Here is a 22,109-nt window from a genome sequence, read left to right as displayed (position 1 = left end):
TGTGTGTGGGGGTGTGCTCATGTGTGTTTTTGGAGAGATGGATTGAAAGTTGACTGGAAACTTTGCTGTTTATTCTCCAAACACGCAAAATGCATCCCTGCTGACGGGATTCTGACCTCCCGCACTACAAGGACATGCCTCCTGAAGAGAGTGAGAAGAGTGTGTGTGTGGGGGTGGGGGTGTGTGTGGGGGTGGGGGGGGTGCGTGCGTGTTTCTGCGTGCGCATGTATAAAGCAAGGGCAAAGTCATGAGAACAAAATTGTGTGTAGTATTCAATTTCACAGTCATGTTATCTTTCTCCTCTCTCGTTTCTATCTTTACAGTGTTGAAGATGGGACATCTCACACTTGTGGCTCTGATAGCAGGTATAGTGCAAAATGCACCATAAACCATCAGATAATCTACAGTCTCATTTGTTTTGTTCTCAAAGTCGTCTTGAAGTGTGTATTTGTAGGCATGACAATAAATATTTGGAGTAAATTAATTAAGAAAGCTGAAGAGCCCCATGAGCTGCCGGCTAGCAAGACATTGCACAATTAGCGTCTTCTCTGTTTTCTCTTCCTCTAGTGCTCTTCACTCTCTTCACTGAAACTGAAGCAAGTAAGGCAAAAACCCGACCCGTCTGTCTTGGTTTGTCTCTGAGGGGTTTTCTGTGGACCAACTGGTTTGTGGAGAAACTTAAACCTCCTGCTCAACTGAATTGCGCTCAAATTGAACTTTTTCTTTTCAATGACTAAACACGCAGTTTCAACAGTGCAACATTAAAACATGTTTGATGTTCCAAAGAAACAAACATAACAGGAAGGTTAAACATTTTGTGTCAATTGACAATGAGTTATATGAAAATTATTATTAATTCATTTAGTTATTTTCTTTTGCTAACACTGTATAGAGAGATTCTTTATGCCAGACTGTAGCTTTTTGTTAGTGACTGTTTTCTGTCTCTCCTGTTCTTTTGTTTGCTCTGTAGGTGCATTTGTTTATAGTAAGTACACATCCTCAATTTCATTTATTGATGTGGTCAATGAACGATGTAATGAAGTATCACTGAGTAAACAACATGTGTTTGTTTTGTCGAATATATCAATATGGAAATAGTATGGATCCCTTCAACCTGTGAAATGATTTTTTGACAGACTATGAAAGGCTTCGAATTGTAGGTCTGGTCTGTTCAGGCCTTTTATTCTTCGGAGGACTTGGTGTTTTACTGTGTAAGTGCCACACAGTTACTCTCTGATTTAACCACTGCAATATGCTGAAACGATGAGACATGCTTAAGAACTAACTCGAATGCTGAATGACTATGGAATAACAAAAATTGCATTCTTAACACATACTGCTTTTTAGTATCACCTCAGATATATTTTAGGAAAAGTTCAATATTCTGGCATGACAAGTAAAAAGCATCCATCTGGAACAAACACTATCTTTTGGTGTTGCTATCACCTTTAAAGCGGAAATCAACCCAAACACATTTTTTTCAAGAATATGTTCCTAGCAGGCCCACGAGTTGAAATACGGCATTCTGATTAATACTGCGTTTGTGGAATTTGAGTTAAGCAGCAAAATCCACCCCTTTTTAGCCATCTCAGGGGGCGGCCATTTTGTCACTTGTGTCGACTGAAAATGACATCACAACTGCTCAGGGCTCAGGTAACGACCAATCACGGCTCAGCTTCCGAAAACAGGTCAGCCGTGATTGGTCGTTACCTGAACCCTGAGCAGTTGTGATGTCATTTTCAGTCGACACAAGTGACAAAATCGCCGCCCCAGGGATAGCTAAAAACGGGTGGATTAAGTCTTATTCCACAAACGCAATATTTATCAGCCTTGTTTCAACTAGTGGCCTTGCATAAAACATATTCTTGAAAAAAATATGTTTGGGTTAATTTCAACTTTAATTAAAAAAAAAAGACAGAGTTATGAGCTTTTAGACGTAATTGTATTTGGGTGTGATCTGCAGTCAAATGCAGTCTTGTCACACTGCAGATGATTTTCTCAGTTTTCACACAATAATCTGGGACCTTCTTTGACCAAATTACCCTGTCTTTCCTTCACAGACAACAGGTGCTCCAGGGGCTCCAAGTAAGATGTCTTATCTTTCTTTTACCCCCCACTGTTTAGTGAATATGCAAACAACCTCCCCCAAGCCAATTGTCTGTTCTCTTCCTAAACCAACATTTCCTACCTCCTCTCTGACCTCCCGTTGCAGGAAAGTGGAAGATGACAGCAGTGAAATCTGATATGGAACCTGACAAACCAGTTTCCATGTGGGAGAAGAGCAGACAGGGGAGGGGTGGCGATTGGAGGAAGTACGCCATCTTTGGTTGATCTGCTCATTTCAGGGTGAAAAAATATATTTGGTAGAAGTGTGACCTTATATTGTTTATCTAAGGTCTTTTCATAAGATCTGAGTCATTATACCGGTCCTTGTTGTGAGCGTGCAAAGATATGCAAAAAGCAAAAAGTTGTGTAATAACAGTCGCTCACTGGTACAGTATACTGTACCATATTGCATGAATTAGAAACTTTGAGGAGCTTGTTCCCTGTGGTAAAAAAAAAATTCAATAAAAGAAACGCTGTATCCAGTGAAATTAAATAAAATGTGCTTTTAAATGTTGATTTATTATATTTTTCATAATTCCAAAGTCAGATACGTGGCATACAATGTTAAAGCATTGTAACTAATAGGGATGGATATACGTGTTGTATCCCGTACTGGAGTGAATCAACCAAGGGAGCGAATTTGACATGTTCGGTCTCGTTGAACAAACAATGAAGCGACACTCCCCTCCGGACTCGTAGACCTGACCCAAGATCGGCCTGGTTCGCCAGTACATACTCTCTGCTGCTGGTTGCAACATAAGAACCCGACCTGGGATCAGAGACGAGTCGACCGTTTGACGCTCTTTCGCTTCCCCTTCCCAAACGTTTGCCTGCCAACCTGTGGAGGAGCGTTTCAGTCGAGAAGGGTGTTGACCCACCGAGCGGACAACAATCCAACAGCGCGCGAGTCGCATGATCTTCCATCGTCTTCGTGACTCAAACCTCTTCGTGTTTTTGGGGGGAGTTCAGCGTGTCGAGGGTAAGTTAAACACATGAGTTTGTGTTTTAAGCGAGCTTGTCTCCTCCTTGACTGCACTTCAGGAAATGAGCTGATCAATCTCCATCTTGGGAGCATCTTTAAACTCGGCTGGGATAGTTCAGCATACGTTGTAGCAAACTTGTTTAGCGCCCTCACTAAACTGGTCAGGAACATTTTACATTTTTAAATCACTACATTTATAATTAACCCTCGCACACAATGCTCAATAACGAGACATGTAGCTACAAGTAATGTAACGTCGACTGATTTTACATTGAATCAACGAGAAGTGATTGACTTTGTCTGAGCCTCTGTTAGTATCTAATGATTTCTTTTTCTTGTGACACGACAAACTTAATACGCACATTAGTTATTACATTCTACAGGCTTAACTGCCATTTGTGCGCGTGTTTGTGTAGGCGCGCGCTGTTGCGTGCGTGCGCGCGCGCGTGTGAGAAAGCGCCAGCTGATACCAGCACCGCTGATAACATTTTGCTATGTGGCTTAAGGACTTAGAATAGATGAATAGATGCAAAAATGTGCCCTTCAAATGAATTTGCATTTGCATTCCCGAGAAGGCATAACAGTGATGGATATGAATTACTCGTTTTACGATATTGTATTACATTTATAGTGAATGGAAAGAATTGAGATTTGAGTGACTTAGTACCCGTAGTAGGTGTTTTATACCCTCCCCGAGTGATGATTTATTCTATTTATTATATTCTGTCAATTAATGCTCTCAATTATGAGATGGGATCTTTCCAAATTAAATTTCCTCAAGATTTGACAGTGTTTTCATGAATTATTTTAGCAACTCATTCTAATTCTTCTGAACAGTTCAGATGATATATATGTATATATATATATATATATATATATATATAATATAATATAATGTAATATAATGTAATACAATATAACGACGATATGACGATAATACTGTATAATGAAATGTGTGTTGCAAAAAACGTAGAAAACAACCAAGCTGGGCATTCCACCTATGTGATGGACCGATCCATCTATCCACCCATGACGGACACCCATTTTGTAGATAATAAACGAAAGACGGGAACCTTAAGAAATAAACGGATTAAAGAGATGGTGGGGCTGGGATGGCCATGTTTTCACTAACAAGTTCATTTTCTATATTTTTTGATCAGGAAAATGGAAAGAGTCTTCATTTTCTATTTTATCAATAAATTGGGGAGAAATTAGGAAATAAGTGACTCCATGAATAACGCCTCTTGTTAATGAGGAGAATGTCCGCGCCCCCTACCGATTTATCCTTGTTCGGTCGGAGTCACTGAAGGGACCAATTACAAACTCTCCTTTGGAAATCATTGTAATTTCATTGCTTATAACGTCCAAAAACGGAGATCAATTGGCACCAAAATTTATGTGGACATCACTACTAATGCCCACTTCAACATATCAAAAGCATTAACCTCTCCGTGGCTGATTTATATGAGAATGAGGAAATGTGGAAGTGAGCAGAACTACATAGATTTATGCTGGGATGAGCGTATACTGCTTCTTTGTTTAAAAAAAAAAAAAAAAAACACTGCTTCTTTGCTGATCACGGTTAGGACGGGCGAGGCATTAAACACCAGTCTGGATATTTACAGAGACTGAAGTGGGAATGAGTAGACGTGCACATTTATTTGGATGAGGAATGGCCCCATTTTTTCGACACGGCGTCCAATTTGGAACGTAACAGCAGAAACGGCACGTTCCAATGTGGCTACACTCGACTGTGCAGTCAGCCTCGCTGAACCTTTTTGTTCGCTGAACATTGGCGCTTTTTCGATGAGGGCTTACCTCACTCTCACGCCGCTTCACTCAGGCAGAAGGTGGCGGCTGCAAGCAGTGCAACCCCGCGACATGAAGACACAGTCGCATGACCACCTCGACACGCTGGGCGGACAGTAAGGAGCTAATGTTGTTGTGCTAACGCCTTTTGTTTTAACGGCCTGAAGCTGGTTGTTGCTATTAACTGTCCCGTTATCCTACCTTTAGCCGGGGAGGCAAGGGGGTGGGGGCGTAAAGATCCAATCTGCCAGCCCTGCTGCTCGCTGCAAGCCGCCATCTCCCTCCTGGGAGTTGACACGAGTTTAGTGTAGCTAAATGTCCGAAATATAAAAAATACCGTTATTGATAGGGATGGGATTAAAACGCCACAAGATTTCTCGTCATTGCACAGCACGAGATCTATTTTCTTTTGACGGTGTTTTGCAGTCTGGTTGAATATAGCAGATGTCCTAAAAGGAGCTGTCACCAAATGGGAACCTCCGAGGCCAAATCACGGAGCCGCTGTTGTGACCGACAACGTACATGAGGCTGGCTTTGAGCCACACATTAAGTGCAGCTGGTCCAAATTTGGCCGCGTATCACGTTTGTTTCAACGTGTCAAGCGTATAGTTTCGTTTTTTCACCGATGCTCAACAGCAGCAGCACGTTTACCGTCTAAATAAAGACAGCTCGAGTTACCCGTGCACAAACTAATTATGGACGTAATCACGCGCTAGAACAACTCTTTGGACATGATGGCTCACGATCTAGAGCAGCGGGGTGCCGTATCTGCAGCTCTGAGGAGCCCACAACTACGACGAGTTGCAGAAATCTTGACACAGACGCAGTGACATTCCTCTTGTTGAAGATCGACTGAGAAACAAGTTGAACTCTACAATACAGTACAATTGTATTTATATAGCCTTATCATAACAGCTAGAGCTGTAACAAAGCACTTTACAAACAATACAATAAATAAAAAAAAGAGGCTGTGATACATCTATTAATAAATATATCAAGAAATATTAACAAATATATAAAATATAAATAAAAATATAAACATATATACAATTGAGTTACTGCCCCACGAGCACAGTTGGATTTGTCAAAGTATTCAATAAGAGGAAAGATCTCAGCTTTAGCTGTTATTGCAGCAATATTTGAGAGCATGTAACAAAAGTGACTCCTGTTTGCATTTGCACTTTAGAGCTAGATGATTAATTTTCTTGCAGTCCGATCGATAAAAAAAAACATTTTGAAAACTGAAAAAATTACATTCGGCATTTTTTTTATATTCGAAACTTAGCAAAAATCTCGTCTCGTCTCGTTCTCGTGGACTCAGTCTCGTGAGACTTCCCGTCTCGTGGGATTTTTGTCTCGTCCCATCCCTAGTTATTAATGATTTTGTGGAGGTGATCATGAGGAGATCACGTTTTATGTCAATAAATCCGAACTATTGTGCAGGACACTTTTATACTTTCACAGGTTGAAGTGGACAAGAGTAGTAATGTGCATTTGCATTTTGGTGGTCACCGTTTTAGACAACAGAACTGACAAAGCGAGCAATATTACCACGCTTGCCTCCCTCCCGTGACGTAGACCGCTGAGACCAAAAACATAACATAATCCCCACCCCAAAAGGGGGATCAATTTGTCGTAAATCTAATCACAAAAAAAGATCTTAAATCACAACAGAGCCTTTTTGGGGGGCACCTTAGTACTGATGTCATTTTTACATGCAAACCTATTATATAAGTGCCAATGTTAAGCTCACCCAAGTGTCCCTTTAAACGTAGTCAGAAGCTCATTTTTTACGTCTATGTAATCGTCTTTTTTGCGGTGAAGCTTCAATGGCCGCGGCGAGGCAAGACATCACAGCGGCATATTGTGCACTACCCCACACACAGCCTGAAGCACAGCCTGGCCATGGCATGTCTCGTTAAGTACTCAGCCAGAGCAAACATAGAACATGTACTACGAGCTAGCGCTAGTACATTGCTAGGTATTACATACTGTTTAGGAATAAATTGAGCTCATATTATAACATCTGGGTGAAGTCTAATTAAGTCTCACACCCTTGATGATAAACTTTCATCTTACCCCAATATCCTTTTTCAAGTTTGACAATGACTTTTTGAAAGCCATTAGCTGGTGGCACTTTGGTTCGGGTTCGCAAAGTTTGCAGGGCATTCAAAATGAGTTGTTTGACAGAGCATTTTACTACATAGACGGATAGACAGACAGGTACGTCGGATAGGCGGGATGCCCAGATCAGGTAGTTAGCATGTCTGCCTCACAGTCAGAGGTTCTGAGTTTGAATCTTGTTGTGTGGAGTTTGCTTGTTCTCCACTTCCTTGCTTGGGTTTTTTCCTGGTACTCCGTCTTCTTTCCACATTCCAAAAACAAGCATGTGAAGGTAAATTAGTAGGGATGTAACGATTCATCGAAAATTGATTTAAAATCAATTTAAACTGCTTAAAATATGCATCACTGTAAAAAAAAAAAAGAATCAATGTCAACAGTCAAAACTATTTTACATTTATTTATTTTCATGTTTGGTTCTGGCACTAACAAAACACTGATAAGACAAAAATGTAGTTAAGCAGTCAAAATTAATAGTTCATTTTCAAGTGTTTTGTTAGAAAGGTTATTGTTTGTAACAAGAACAAAATGCAGATGATAAATAAAAACGTATTTTGGTTTTAAAATGAGTCATTCATATTGCTAAAAAAATATTTTTTTAAAATTGAATTGAATCGAAATCGGGAACTGAAAATTGAAAATCTAATCGAATTGTGACTTGAGTGAAACGTTACATCCTTATTAATTAGACACTCTTAATTGACCATAGATTTGTTTGTTTTTTTGCAAAAACAAAGTACGTACCTTGTGATTGACTGGCGCCCAGTTCAGGGTGCACTCTCTCCCAAAGTCAGCTGGAATAGGCTGCAGATCCTGATCCTGCAGAATAGGCGGTAGAAAATGGATGGACTGATGGATGCTTACAGTAGCTGTTATTATTGACACAATAAAAAAAAGTTTGCTCACACCATGTTTTAATCCAGTAGAACAGATCTTGTGGTAATATTTGACTAAATTCTCACTAATGAAGAAATTCAAGGAGAAACAGCAAATATCTCATTCTCACACGTCTAAAAGTGGAGAATCTTTTGTGAGTTGCTTAGATTTGAATGCACCACATCTCTTTTCAAGTGACTACAGAAGAGGGATGTTGAGAGAGTAGAAAGGGGTGACAGACAGCTTTATCTTTCCTTTCCCAGAAGAGACAGACGCTCCCTTCTTCTGTCCTTGCATGACTTCAGACAGAAAGAAAAGAAGTGGCTAGGAAAGAGCGGTCAAGAAGAGGACATCCTCATGGGGAGGTGCACTTGTTCCTAATCACGTCATCCAACACCAACATCCACGATTATAGAAATATTATGAACCAGAAGACCTTAATTTGGTTTGAGGGATGCATCCATGACCTTGACCATAAATGCAGTGATATATAAACCTGAAAAGGTTTTATGAGACTTTTTGGGAATAAAGTTGTAGTACTGTTAGCACATTGGCTACATTTATGGTGGTAATATTACTTTAGTTGGGGAATGTTCTCCCAACCATTTTTTTTTTGCAATATTATTTTACGCAAATGACTTTCTGACTTTTTTCCTCTGAATATCAAAACGTTCTAGTTGTTACAACTTTTTAAAAACCTTTTCTGGAGGGAAGTCATATGACGGCTGCCGTAGTACAGCGGTGAGCATCAGGACTCAATGCTAGCACTACTAAGTGTGACTCACTGCCTCAGTATGCTCCACTCCCTTTTTTCCTCTTTCCTATGACACTGTCCCTCCTTCCTTTGCCAACCGTTCCCACCCTTTTTCTCCCTGGCTCACTCAATCATTCCCTCAGGATTGCTCTTTTCGCTTATTTAATTGCTTTTTGCCATATACCGTATACAGTATGTAGTCTAGTTTAAGTCCATCTGTGCCGTTCAGGCTTGTGTCAAATGCTGGAGTCCGGTGCTGCTAATTTCCAAGTAAAACATGCCACAGAACAACAGCTGTCTTTGTTGTGCACTACAAGAACACAGACACACACGCTCACATACCGGTCCAGTATTCAAGTGGGTGGGTGTAATGTTAAAAAATAGAAACAATGTGACATCGGACATTGTGCACAACACATTCCACAAATCACCACATCCTGCCCACATAAAGCAGGGGCGGAGCCATGGGTGGGCCTGGGTGTGCACTCACAGACTGTCCACCCAGTGAGATTCATGAAAAAATATATACTTTAAAATTTTTAGCAAATTATTATATATTTTTTTAAATATTTGTGTTCTTTTGTGTTTTTTTAAAATTTTTATTGAATATTAAAAATGGCATAATTGATAGGAGGGATAGAAGGATTGTGCTCAGTGAGAGAAATATTCAGGCCCACCCTGATTTTTAAAGACCCACCCATTAGCCATGTTCTGGCTCCGCCCCTGACATAAAATAGAGGAATCTAAACATTTAGAAGAGATATGTGTCGGTTATGTCAAATTATCTCTTAACACTTAGTATGTGCTTGAATGTGTGTAAATGTACAGTATCTACTGTATGTGTGCTAATTTAGCCAGATGGGAGTGAATACTTGCCCCATGTTGAACTGAAGGCCTTTTCTTTGGATTTATGGATACTGACTGACTTAGGCCAAACTTTTAAAGCTTTTTTTGCACACCTGCCAAGAGTGCTGTGTGATATGGGGGGAAAAAAATCCCCATTTATGTAATTTTATACTTCGAAATCAACTCTTATGTACCAACAGTATGTTTCCTTAAAATTAGATGAAATTTGTGGCAATTGTCTCTCAACCTTTTGCACTTCCATCAAAAAAATCTAGTCAGAAACCTACAACCAATTGGTTGTATACACACATATGGAACATTCCTTAAGGAATGTACACTGTTGTGAAACTAGCTCTAGGGACATGGAATGTCACCTCTCTGGCAGGGAAGGAGCCCGAGCTGGTGTATGAGGCAGAGAAATTTCAAGTAGATATAGTTGAGCTCGCCTCCACACAGTTGGGCTCTGGTACCAGTCCCTTCAAGAGGGGTTGGAAACTCTTGCATGGGGTACCGGTACCAGAACTGGACCATGATTTTTCGGCGTAAAAATCGGCTCGATACCATTTTTTTCAATTCTGTCCTGATAGACCAAACCGACGGCGTCGGTCATGAAGCGTCGTGGCGTCTGAATGCGCCGTCTGTTTGGTGTAGCGGCCAACGTCGTAGTGTCGTAACCCATCTTGGGGCATCTTGGGGGCGTTTACGTATGTTGAATCGGCGTCGCCAGTCGTGACATTTGGTCACACTGATTGACTTAGCTAGCAAATCAGCGCTCGGAGCACCAATGGGATGTGACAAAGGCGGAAAAACAGTGAGCACGCTTTATAGTCCACCTCCCGGCCAACAGCTTTCCGGTTGGAGTTTTTTAACCATGAGAAATGGTGACTACCGCCGCCGATGGTATGGAAGGGTATTACATCTTATGCATGCGCAGAAGGTACTTTAATGGTCAGCGTCGCTGTCTGTCCTTGCGGTGTATTCCTCCAGCGTGACGTGCCGACAGCCGGCCGGACGCCGCAGGGGTTAAGCGTCTGTCACTGTTGGCCAGCGTCTTTTTGGTCTATCAGGGCCTTTAAAGGCAAGTATACATACAATAAAGGCGCCTGCCTACCGACATTTGAGAAACACCTTAAGTGGCACACCTGCGTGTGTGAAAGAGGAAGATGGCCTCAAGCAGAGAAGCGCTGGCTGCTCCTCCTATCCTCGTTGAAAAGCATGACGCACGAAGTGACATATGGAACTTTTTTTTCCTTGCATGGCAAACAGCCACGGCAAACCGACCAACATGACAAAGCCCGTCTGTAAGGCTTGTTTTAAAACGACTGTGGCTCGAGGTGGGAACACTTCCGACATGGCCAAGCACCTCGCTGATCGGCATCCAGAGTTATACCACCAGTTTAAATAGAGACCAGTTCTGGTGCATTTCCAACACTTCCCTCAAAAATAAGTACAGTGTGAATAATTTTGTTCACAATTTGTGTCATTTGACGAGGCATTCGACTACCTGGGAGCAGATTGGAGAAGAGTATACACACACATGCTTGCACACACAAGCATCATTACGTTGATGTCATTATTAATTAAATGAACGTATTTGCTTGACCGCAACGGTGCAAATGTAATGTTAATATCAACAATGGATGACAGGAAATGCAGTCAAATAGGTCAAGAATATGGCCTGTAATCTAAAAACATATATATATATATATATATATATATATATATATATATATATATATATATATATATATATATATATATATATTGACCGCGGCGCTGGGAGCGCATCAGCCTCCCAGCATGCTTTGCAGATCTGTATAATGCTATGCAGATCTGCATCTTGTAAATGACAGCTAAAATGCACGTTTTGTTGCCTCAGGCGCTTCTGTTTCGGCTGTCCCGTTGTGTTCTGGTGTGCAGTCCCGTTTGTTGTCCTGTGATGGCTTTGGTTTTGATGTACATCATGAATGGTGACTTCCCTGCACCGTCATTGTGTCTGCTTACGTAAATAAAAGTGATTTCTACTCTCGCTGACTCATGAGCGCCACAATATATATATGTATATATATATATATATATATATATATATATATATATATATATATATATATATATATATATATATATATATATATATACATACATACAGTGGTACCTCTACTTACGAAATTAATTGGTTCTGGAAGAAATTTCTTAAGTAGAAAATTATGTAAATAGAGACGCGTTTTCCAAGTAAATACCCTAATCCATTCCAAGCCCCCCAATATTGAGAGATAATTGTTTTATAATGCATAAAAGTGCATGAAAACATGTAACAAATACATGTTACAATTAGATTATTGCACAATAAATGAGAGTTGTGCATAATGTAAAAACCAAAGAATAGAGTAAAGGATAAAAATGGTCATTTAGCTTTTAATTGCTGTCCTCATTGCATTTTGCCCTCTTTGGTTCATGTTCTCTCTCAGAAGTGGTTTTTGCCTGGCGTTTTGTAAACAACTTATTTAATAACGTGGCGAATGTCGATACATTATGGTCATATTCTTTGGCGAGATCAAACAAACTCATCCCCCTTTCATATTTTTCTATTATCTCTTGCTTTGTTTGTATGGACAAAAAAAATGATTTTCCTCATTTTTTGGTTTTCCTTGTTTCTAATTCACGTAAAACTATCGGAAGACCTCATAGCTCGAGGGGCGAATGACGAGGACGCTGCATCTATCTATCGATTTACCTATCTATCGACACACATAGAGACATGCGGAAGAGGTCCCTCTTAGCCAATGGGATGCCAGGAAAATGTTAACATAGCCAATGGCAGAGCAGCTATGAGTATGTTGCGCCCACGAAACTGCGGAGCTGGGAGAAGCATACATTGACATGTATACATAATGCATATACAAACAGATCAATGCAGGCATTGGCCTCATTATTAAAAAAAAAAAAAAAAAAAAAAAAAAATCTGAATTGGCTAATTCTATGTCCAAAAAGCAGAGAGGCTATAGAGCTGCATATGTGGCCATGAAAATGATCATAACCTGCTCAATACTGCATTGCAGTAGGTGTCACACTAATGGCTCTATAAACCTCTGTGCACATTTTCTACTAGTAATGTTCAAAAATAAATAAATAAATGGGTAGTTTTCTTAAAGTTTAATTTACATGTAGCCTATAAAATAAAAATAATCAAGTGTAGAAAGAAACAGTGTAATATATTTATCTCACTCCCCCCACATGTGCAAACGTTCACAAGTGTTTAATAATGTTTAAAATGTTATTTTCTTATCAAGCATATCCTAATATTTTCAATTAATAACAATTTTTTAAAAATTTTAATTTCTTTTGTCAGTTATAATTTTGCTGATTTTAGACTTTACCGTTTTGGTAGCGAGGTACTTTATGCCGGTATAGTATCAAAGTCAAAATGTTGGTATCGTGACCACACTACAACAGACAGTGACAAAAGGGACACAAGGAAAACATGACAAAACTAAAATCTAATCAAAACCAAAATCCACAAAATCCAGAACATGACGAAAATAACAATGTTAACTCTATATAGTTATATTGGGGATGTTTTTAAAGATGTGTAACCTTTCATTCATCGACACCTGCAGTATCTTTGTTTTCAGTCGTGGGAGTTGGTCGGTATTATTCACTACAGACAAATACCTATCCATATTTATTATTTGGCACATTTCAGTTCAGCATGCCACAGTGTGCTTGAAATGGTAAACTCTAATCTGGTTTTTGTTTCCATTGTGGGGTAGCTGCACTAGCTACTCAAATTGAGTGACATCATTGCAGCGTGACAGTGTAACTCATCAATGAATTCACTCAAGAACAGTAAACAAAGAACAACAATAGTTGACATCCAACATTCTGCTCCTTCCTTCGGGTATGTGGCTGCTTAATACAAGAAGACACGCTTTGTTTGAGTATGAGGGACAGTAAAGTGCTGTTATAGTTTGCCCATGAGCCATGGCTGGACGGTATATAAAGGGTTGAAAGAATGCAGGGAGTTCGGGCCTCCTGCAGGCTGCACCTTGAGCTAACATTCATTTAATGATATTGTGATGTTAAACAAGAAAAGCAAGGCGCCGTCACTTCTGGCCCTCCCACCCTTATGCACTTTCTTTGTCCTTGTAGCTCGTATCACTCACCCACTCACCCTTCATTTTGCCCCCTGTGCTTTCTTTTTTCTCCCTGCCCTTTTCTCTCCTGTTTCAGTCTCAGTCTGTCTCCTCATCATCATGGTCCTCCATGTGTGCACTCTCTCTCTCTGTCTCTCTCTCGCTCTCTCCTGAGGTAAACCCTCCTCTTGTGCTTGTTGGCTTGTTTCCCATGCTGCACATTCCCGCTGCCTCATCGTGGGTTGCTGTGGAGAGGCACCAAGAGAGAAGCATTTGCCCTGCTCTTCTCTTCTTCTTTCTTGCCAGCTTTCAAATATCAGTAGCAGAGCCTTTTTTTTCCTCCATCTTAATTTCCACTCCGAGCTGATGTTCTTATACTATCACGTGCCCAGTCTTTGTAAACATTACTTGTTCACCCACAGTAGTGGTCTACTGCATAAATTCCCATACGTTCCTGTAGATTACAGACACTTTTTTTAAATAGGAAGACTACAGGCTGAGCAAAAAGCGAGAGCATGTTTACAGACATAGAAGTTCAAGTATGTACGTATGTAAGCGCTGCAAGCAGGTGTGTTTGCTCTTAAGCGAGCTCTCAGAGGAAACGTGCAGTTGTGGAAAATCACAGCAGTGATGCAGAAGATGTTTGTGTTACCGCCTGGAGTGTTGTCATTGTTACGCAGACACGGAGCAACTCAGAAATGCTTTAGGATCTAATTGTAGCGGTCATAAAACAACTTCCATGCATACAATCATTATGAAGCCATTAGAAAATAGCATGAAAATACAGACAAGAATAACCTTTGAAGGGTTAGTGCAGTTTAATAGTGTTGTCATGGATTTTTCTGTCAGACAGCAGAGCTAATTTGAAAAATAAATGTTTGGATGGCAGCAGCAGATCACGCCCTCTATATGGGGGCATGCATTAATAAAATATATAATGTAATAAACCTGAACTGAAAAATAAATAAATAAATAAATAAATAGACGGCTTTTACATGGCTGTGATGTAATGCATTACTCGGAGGCCTTATGGACAGTGGGGGGCTTAGCAACGAGGGGATGCACAGGATGTGGGTAAGTGCAGCACACGAGCATAAAGTTTCAAAAGCAGCTAAAAAAAACTGATAATACTTTGTAAAAGTTAACATTATATTTGTAGTGTTGTGTCAGTCCATTTTTTTTAAATACTGTATTTTCCGGACTATAAGCCGCACCTTTATATAAGCCACACCCACTCTATTTAAAAAAAATAATGAAAAAGGCATATAAGCCGTACATTTAAATAAAGCGCAACTATCTATGTTGAAAAATTTGAAATTTGAAAATATTTGCTGCCTTTCCAGAAAGATTCTGACCTGTAAATGTACATACAGTATATGTACCTGAACAGATTCTTTCCAAACAGTGCCTTTTTAACACGACAGCAACTTTGCTGATTAAAACGGAACAGAACCAAGAGAAAATAAAGTACTTATCTTCATTTAACTCCCCGCTGCGACTCCAGTTTGTCAGTTAACGTCCCTCGCCTGTTGAACTCATCCACCTGCAGTCACTTCCTGTTAACGGCAATTTTATATGTATTGTATTGTATTGTATTGTAATTCCGGTTATAGCGCCCCTAGCGGTGGAAGAAAAATCCAAAGAATAGCCGCACCGGTCTATAGGCCGCATGGTTCAAAACCAAGGATAAAAGTAGTGGCTTATAGTCCAGAAAATACAGTACATTACACAAACACAAGTAGCATGTGTGTAGCATTAACCACACAAAAAAGTTGCTGCATGCTAAAATGTAGGCAAACAAAGGTCACTGTGTTGTGACAAAGTAAAGCCTGGCACACACGATGTTGTTCTTTGATCAAACATGTTTGATCATTTCGGCGCTACGTGTGCGGGGCACAAGAGCCAACCGAACACGGCACACGGGCCTCTTCCGCTCTTCATACGCTAAATAGAGCCTCCGAAACGCCTTGTCAGTACTTTTCGGAGGGTCTCCTGGAGGACAAATTAGTTGATCTTTGGCAAGATTATGCCTGCTTTGAACGATGTCAGATCTCCAGGATATAAGGACAAGCACAAACGGGACACAGTGATGGAAGAGATCGCTTTTAGCCTCTCTCGGCAAGATACGTAAATTGGGTGCCATATTGAATCATCATATGATCCCAAACACGTGATCAATGCAACTTTAAGCAACTATGCCAACGACGCCATCGGCAGTCAGGAGCCATCCACGCCCAGAGCCGATGGCACAACGCCGATCGTGCCTCATGTGCGCTGGGCTTAAGCCAAGCCCATCATTTTCATTATAACGAAAAATATGGACAAAAGTTTCCCTTTGAGGAGTTAATAATGTACCGGTAATCAAAATCGAAACAATAGCTGCTATCGGCAGCTACTTGGTGTGTGGAAGAGAAATTCAAAACTGAATGAGCTCAACTCCTGTTTCATGGTGTGGATTTACGCATCGATGAGTTCACTCTCTAACCCAATTCATCTTCATGTAAACAGCCAAGACCTTCACAATGCATTTCAGATGGATTGACAAGCTAGTTAGTAGTAGCATGGAACTTTCTGCTGTTTGGCAGAAGCCAACTAATTGTCACTACCAGCAGTGATCAAGAATGACTTTATTGAGAAACTTTGTTTGGTCCATCCTATTCGCTATTCTCTCTGTCCTGCTTTTAATCATCTGCCTATAAATGAAAAAGTAAAATGCAGCAAAATCCTTTTGGGGAGATTGAGAACATTTTTTTTTAAATAAGCCTTACAACGGCATTGCTCTGAGGTTGCCTTCCATCAACAACATATCGTTTTTCTGAATTTCCTCAGCATTAAAGAGAACAAGATGTCATAGTTGTACAAATGTCTTGCCTGAAAGAGAGAATGCCACTCATTTGGAAGTTGTTTGGTATTTAAGAGACTATGCAAGAGATTTTGTTTCGATCTAATCAGCCTCCTGCCATGGCACAAATATTGAAAAACATTGTGGTTGTTGGTACCATTGTTACTGGAGATAACATATTCCACAGAAGAACACAACCGGGCACTTGTTCTTGTGACCAGCAAAAGTGCATCCGCTCCAAATAATGTTTTCATTGCCATAATGGTCCGAATGAAGTGGGCGGCACCAAACAGGTGAACGGCAATGGAATATTTTCACACGAGAACAAGGAATTAGGCGAGCGTTTTCAAAATTGGCAGCATCCACACATCAGAATGACGGCACAAGCCTTCACCAAAGTGTTTTTCTCAAACAAAGCGATGAGACACAGACTGGAGCTGATTGGATAATGGCTCATGAGAGAAAAAAATAAGAGTAATACTATACCCATAAAGGGCAAAAGTCAAACATAAAAACACAAAACTAGCATCTTAAATATGAGAAATCCACAAAGAAGTTCTTTATCAGTCAATTGTCCCTGTTTTTCTCATTGTTTTTCTCATTGTCTCATTGTTGTTGATGAAATTGGGTTTTACATCAATATTTGTATTTCTTTTGCAGGTAATACACTAGCAAGCGTGAAGATGTCAAAGATCTGTGCTTTGGTGTTAATTACAAGTGAGTCAAATCCAGAACAATTGAGTCTGAATATTTATAAGTGAATACTCTGCAAGAGCTAAAAGCTTACAAACGAAATACTTATGGGAAAAGTATGATTCTGAGGTTTAGCAGCCATAGTTATGTGCGCAGTATTATGTAATTGATGCTTGATAACGTGCCTTGTTAGGAAAGCTGCGTCAAGGCAAGGCCAGGCAGCTTTATAGCACATTTCATGTACGAGGCAACTCAATGTGCTTCACGCAAGCAAAGAAATAACACCTACAAGCATCTACAAACACAACAGTTCATGACATTCAAAAGCAAAGCAGAGAGAAGTAAAGTAAATTGACAATATTTAAACACAGTAACAGATGACTAAAAATATTTTAAAGTAAGACCTTAATCAACGGTATGGGAAAAAAAAAGCAACGTTTTTAACATGGATTTAAAAGAATTTATACTCTGGGCTGACTTCACATCTGTTGGCAGCTTATTCCATTTGTATGCACCATGCCAGATAAATGCTGCTTCACCATGTTTGCTTTGAACTCTGGGCTCCACTAATTCAAGTCAAGGCTGACCGGTAATTTCAAGATAATACTTGTGTATGTGTTTTCTGAAGGGGATTTTCCACTTTTCACATTTTAGAAATGGTGTGATATTTTCCAGACTCTTATGTTTATGTTTTTGCTGAACACACTCCTCTGATGTAAAAAAAAACAAAACAAACAAAAAAAAACTTCAGGTTGTTTATAATGTCTTTAATGTGCTTCTCCCATGTCTTGCAGCTGTCTCCTTGGTGTTTGCCGAAGAGCAGAAATGTATGTACGCCTGACTCGTGTATTTTTACCCCCTAAATAAATTCACCTCATTTGACGGTTTAATTCAAATGACCTCTATGTTCTGATCTCAGCATGCACAAAATGCACATTGCAGTTTCTTGACAGTGGTGGTCAATCATTAGTGAGAGCATCAAACTAGGTCAGAGTGTATGCTCATTTCATATTGCACTGTTGACTGACTCTCATGTTCCTGTTTGATGTTTGAATTTTCGAGGTGTGTCAAAAAGTTCCACGACTGTTGTCACAAAATATATATTTCAAATCCAAACCACAAAGTCATAGTTTTCTCCTTCAAAGTAATCCCGCTGGTCACTAACACAATTACCCGGCTTCGTTTGCCACGAAGTCCTGGCAGCTGACCCTCGATCTTCTGTAGCTCTGCCGTTACCGCTTTGTCTTGATGTCATCCACGTCTTGGATGACCCCTTGAGTTTGGGAAACAGTAAACAAATAATCGCGCTGCTCTTCTCTGACAAAAAGCGTCGGATGCTCGGGGCATCGTGAACAGGTGCGTTGTCATGGTAAAGTCGCCTGAATTTGTTCTGCCATAAATCTCGCCTCTTCCTGCTCACTGAACGAATCAAAAGCCACAGGATTTCTTTGCTGGTTAATCCTCTGACTCTCAATAAAGGGGAAAACTCAATGTTTGTCGTTTGGATTTGAAATATCTCTTGTGCCACCATTCCAGGAACCTTTCTAACACACATTATATGTCATGTACTTGATGCTCATTCCAACTTTTGTTTCTGTCTTACAGCTGAAGATGACCCATTTACCTTCGGTAAATCCTCTTGTTCTACCAGCTTATTAAAATTCAATCCAAATCAATATTTGTAACCTAATGGTTTGGATCATCGCTGATATTGGGTTTGAGACTTTGTGGTTGAGATGTGTGCAAGAAGATCCATCAGTAGCTGAAAAGCGTGTCTCTGTGCACCGCAAGAATGGATTTGACATAAGCCATAATCATAATGGTCAGACTTTCAATTTTATTTTTTCTTTGGCAGCTGTTCACTGGAACACTTTAGAAGTGACCATGAATGGGGTTGAAGCAGGTGACCGAGGTCACGGAAAAAAAATCAACTCTCGGAGTCCGTCATACTGTATGGCCTGTTGTATACAAAAAAAAGGACTGCATTATGAGCTGAATGATAAACAAAAGCCTGATACACCAATGACTATTCGACACTATAAAGGACACAAGAGTATAGTTGTCAAAATCAAAAATCAAGAAGCCCCTTCTTTCATGTCAGATCAAAGTTTTCCTCAAGACATCAATAACTAGATTGTTATTGTGTGGTAACGTTTTTTAATCTGATTTAAGTGTTGTATTTAAAGTGGAAGTCAACCCAAACATATTTTTTCAAGAATATGTTCTATGCAAGCCCACTAGTTGAAACAAGGCATTCTGATAAAATATTGCGTTTGTGGAATAAGAGTTCACTTGTTTTCTCGCCGTGTTTCAATTAGTGGGCCTGTTGGGAACATATTCTAGAAAACAATATGTTTGGGTTGATTTCCTCTTTAAGGCCCTGTCTACACGTAGCCGAGGTTTTTGAAAACGCCGGATATAATCCTGCGGTTAGCCCTATTAACCACACATCCCCGGAGTTTTTTTCAGTAAAAACGCAAAATGTACCAAAAGCGTGATGTGCACATGTGCAGTATATGCATGTCCAAATTATAATCTGAAAATATATGAACGAATGTTGCAATATTTATTTTGTTGATGTCATAAGGTGCCTCTTCTATTGCTTCGTATGAGGAAAAAACATGATTTGATTTGATTTTTGATACTATTTATAGTCACGGCAGAGATTGCAAAATGTTTTCTTCTTCCAAGTCGGGCATAACAGAAAATAACTGAGAAGCACTTTGTGTAGTGGTTGCCTGATTTCACTTTGGTCTCTTCGGCATGACTGTTAGTATGAATGTTTGTTTCGTGTTCATATGTGCCCTGCGACTGAATGGGGGACCAGTCTTGGTGTAGTCCACCTTATACTTAGGTCAGAGTTTTGTTTGTGTGCTTTTGTATCATCTTATGGAAATCCTTCTGTACACAGACTACCACAGACTGCGTGTTGGAGGTCTGATTCTTGCAGCTGTCCTTTGTCTCATTGGAATTACCATCCTGCTCAGTAAGATGCATAACACACACACACACACACACACACATATATGTCCATAAGCTTCATTGAATACACATGCACAGATAAGAGTAGTCATAAAAATGTTTAAAAGAAATACACTCAGATGTATCATGTAAAACCTACACTTTTCTCTTTGCACAGGTGGCCACTGCAGGTGCAAATTCAAGCAGGACAAAAGGTGATAAATACGCTTCAATATTCTTATGGGATTGCCGTAGAAGATGTTTCAGTGCAGAAAAAGTGCTTTTGGAAAAAGTGCTTTTGCCTTGTCTCACCGTGCTCATCTCTCTGCAGGAGGCGGGCAGGAAGCAACACTCAGGCAATGCTCACCGACCAAGGTGATGTATACTCAGCTAGGAGACATGGCGAATGCTGCCTTCTAAAATTCAAAATACTAACTACGCCTAATATCACACTTGAATACCTATACCCGTGGTGGACTGAGCATTTGCTACCTGGGCCCCCAGTGGGGACTTCCCCGGCTTAAGCCATCTCTTAATACCACTGCTATCACATTGCAATTATAACCATCAATACTATACAACAGGGGAGGCCAACCACTGAGGTAAGTTCACGGCAACATTCATTCCTTACATCAGTCACTGGCAATGAGGTGCATTAAGTGCATTGGCATTTGAATTTGATTTGGGGCTTGAAAGAAAGAATCTACCAAACAAAGATAAAATGTGTTCCTGTAGATAGGTAGTAACAGAAACACAATATTTTAATTTCTATAATAGACATATATTTACTCATGTTTCACTTCACTCCACAACAAATGAGACTGTCAATATTGTTTTCATTTTTGGATAACATTAAATCGTTAATGTACCTGCATGTCCTTATTGCCCTTTAATATGAAATACACCACAGCAAATACTATACCTAACATATATGTAGTAAGATAGAACTCTCCTCTCCTGTTGCAATATTGACAATTTTATCACCCATTTGCCATCCTGCCAAAGTCTAAAGTTATATTTACTCTGTCTATCTGTTTGACTGTGAATGGACCCATGTCACACAAGCTGATACAATGTAGAGAGTAGCTTAATGTTGGCCAGCAATCACTTGGTCCACGCTGTTCAACGGGTGATGGTGTGAGTCAACCAGTTTATGTAGAAGTTGAAAGGTGAAAGTTACAACCTCCTTTGCAAACGTAATGGCAGAACTTGCATCTGCAGGAAGGCAAATTGAAAAAGATACGGCAAAAATATCATTGTCTACTATTTGTCTGCAGGTCGTGCCTGTGATTGCTAGAAGTTGACGAGACCACAATGAAGTCGAATGCTGCGGAAGCAGCAGCATTGTTAAGGAAACCAACCGGAAGTTGGAAGATGTGGGCTTGTTGTGATACATTTGTGACTGACAACTGCTGTGTGGCCAGCTCTTCCAGGCACTCACAAACACACACACGTACACACACGCACACACACACACACACACGCTTGTTGAGGCTTTCATTTCATATTATTCAATTCATTTTTTTTTTACTTTGTCATAATTATTCATCGGTTTGGGTTAAACGCTTGTAATTTGTTCAAGTCAAAGTGACCTGGTACACAAACCAATTACCAAAACTGTTCTTTATAGAAGTTGTGTCAAAGCATCTCACTCCTCTGTACTGTGTGTTGAAGAAAATGTAGAGCTAGACATTAGCCTCTTACTGTAAGCAGCCTAACGCACGTTTTGTGTATCCATGTCACGTACATAAAATGCACATAGTAATAATTATCCATGAGTTACAGTATGTTGTGTTAATAATTGATGATAATCTTTTAATTTTCTTATTCAGCTTCTTTGAGCAATGTGGTATATGTCACCATTCAGAAACAGTCTCTGCCATATTTCAATTAAAGAATTGTTGAAATAACTATGAAAACCTGTTTCGTTGGTGTATTTAAAGGGTTCGACTGAGTCAGAGCAGCAATACTGGTGCTATATGTTCC

At 39.9% G+C, this 22,109-nt stretch overlaps 2 protein-coding genes across 2 annotated transcripts; both read left to right on the top strand.

Moving 5' to 3' along the window:
• Window positions 1–323: 323 nt before the first annotated feature.
• Window positions 324–2,622, top strand: fxyd11 (FXYD domain containing ion transport regulator 11). Its single transcript, XM_086038297.1, has 6 exons — window positions 324–365; window positions 568–600; window positions 971–985; window positions 1,137–1,211; window positions 2,061–2,085; window positions 2,213–2,622. The coding sequence occupies exons 1-6, from the start codon at window positions 332–334 to the stop codon at window positions 2,241–2,243; spliced, it is 213 nt and encodes a 70-aa protein (XP_085894423.1). The 5' UTR covers window positions 324–331; the 3' UTR covers window positions 2,244–2,622.
• A 165-nt stretch (window positions 2,623–2,787) lies between these two features.
• On the top strand, window positions 2,788–22,033 carry fxyd3 (FXYD domain containing ion transport regulator 3). The gene is made up of 8 exons (XM_086038296.1): window positions 2,788–3,085; window positions 17,130–17,186; window positions 17,957–17,989; window positions 18,768–18,791; window positions 20,074–20,148; window positions 20,302–20,338; window positions 20,455–20,498; window positions 21,401–22,033. The coding sequence occupies exons 1-8, from the start codon at window positions 3,019–3,021 to the stop codon at window positions 21,418–21,420; spliced, it is 357 nt and encodes a 118-aa protein (XP_085894422.1). The 5' UTR covers window positions 2,788–3,018; the 3' UTR covers window positions 21,421–22,033.
• Window positions 22,034–22,109: the final 76 nt, after the last annotated feature.

This window comes from Filicampus tigris, chromosome 8, assembly GCF_054856515.1.
Source record: "Filicampus tigris isolate MCC_2025a chromosome 8, RoL_Ftig_1.0, whole genome shotgun sequence".
NCBI classification, from domain to species: Eukaryota; Metazoa; Chordata; class Actinopteri; order Syngnathiformes; family Syngnathidae; genus Filicampus; species Filicampus tigris.
The sequence above is the reverse complement of the archived record's forward strand: the minus strand, read 5'-3'. Positions and strand labels throughout refer to the sequence as shown.

Coding starts and splice junctions, on each gene's coding strand:
- fxyd11 (XM_086038297.1), top strand. CDS start 332: ATGGGACATCTCACACTTGTGGCTCTGATAGCAG. Junction 1,212..2,060: donor AGGACTTGGTGTTTTACTGT/GTAAGTGCCACA, acceptor TTTCCTTCACAG/ACAACAGGTGCTCCAGGGGC. Junction 2,086..2,212: donor AGGTGCTCCAGGGGCTCCAA/GTAAGATGTCTT, acceptor CTCCCGTTGCAG/GAAAGTGGAAGATGACAGCA.
- fxyd3 (XM_086038296.1), top strand. CDS start 3,019: ATGATCTTCCATCGTCTTCGTGACTCAAACCTCTTCGTGTTTTTGGGG. Junction 17,187..17,956: donor TGCTTTGGTGTTAATTACAA/GTGAGTCAAATC, acceptor CATGTCTTGCAG/CTGTCTCCTTGGTGTTTGCC. Junction 20,499..21,400: donor GGCAATGCTCACCGACCAAG/GTGATGTATACT, acceptor ATTTGTCTGCAG/GTCGTGCCTGTGATTGCTAG.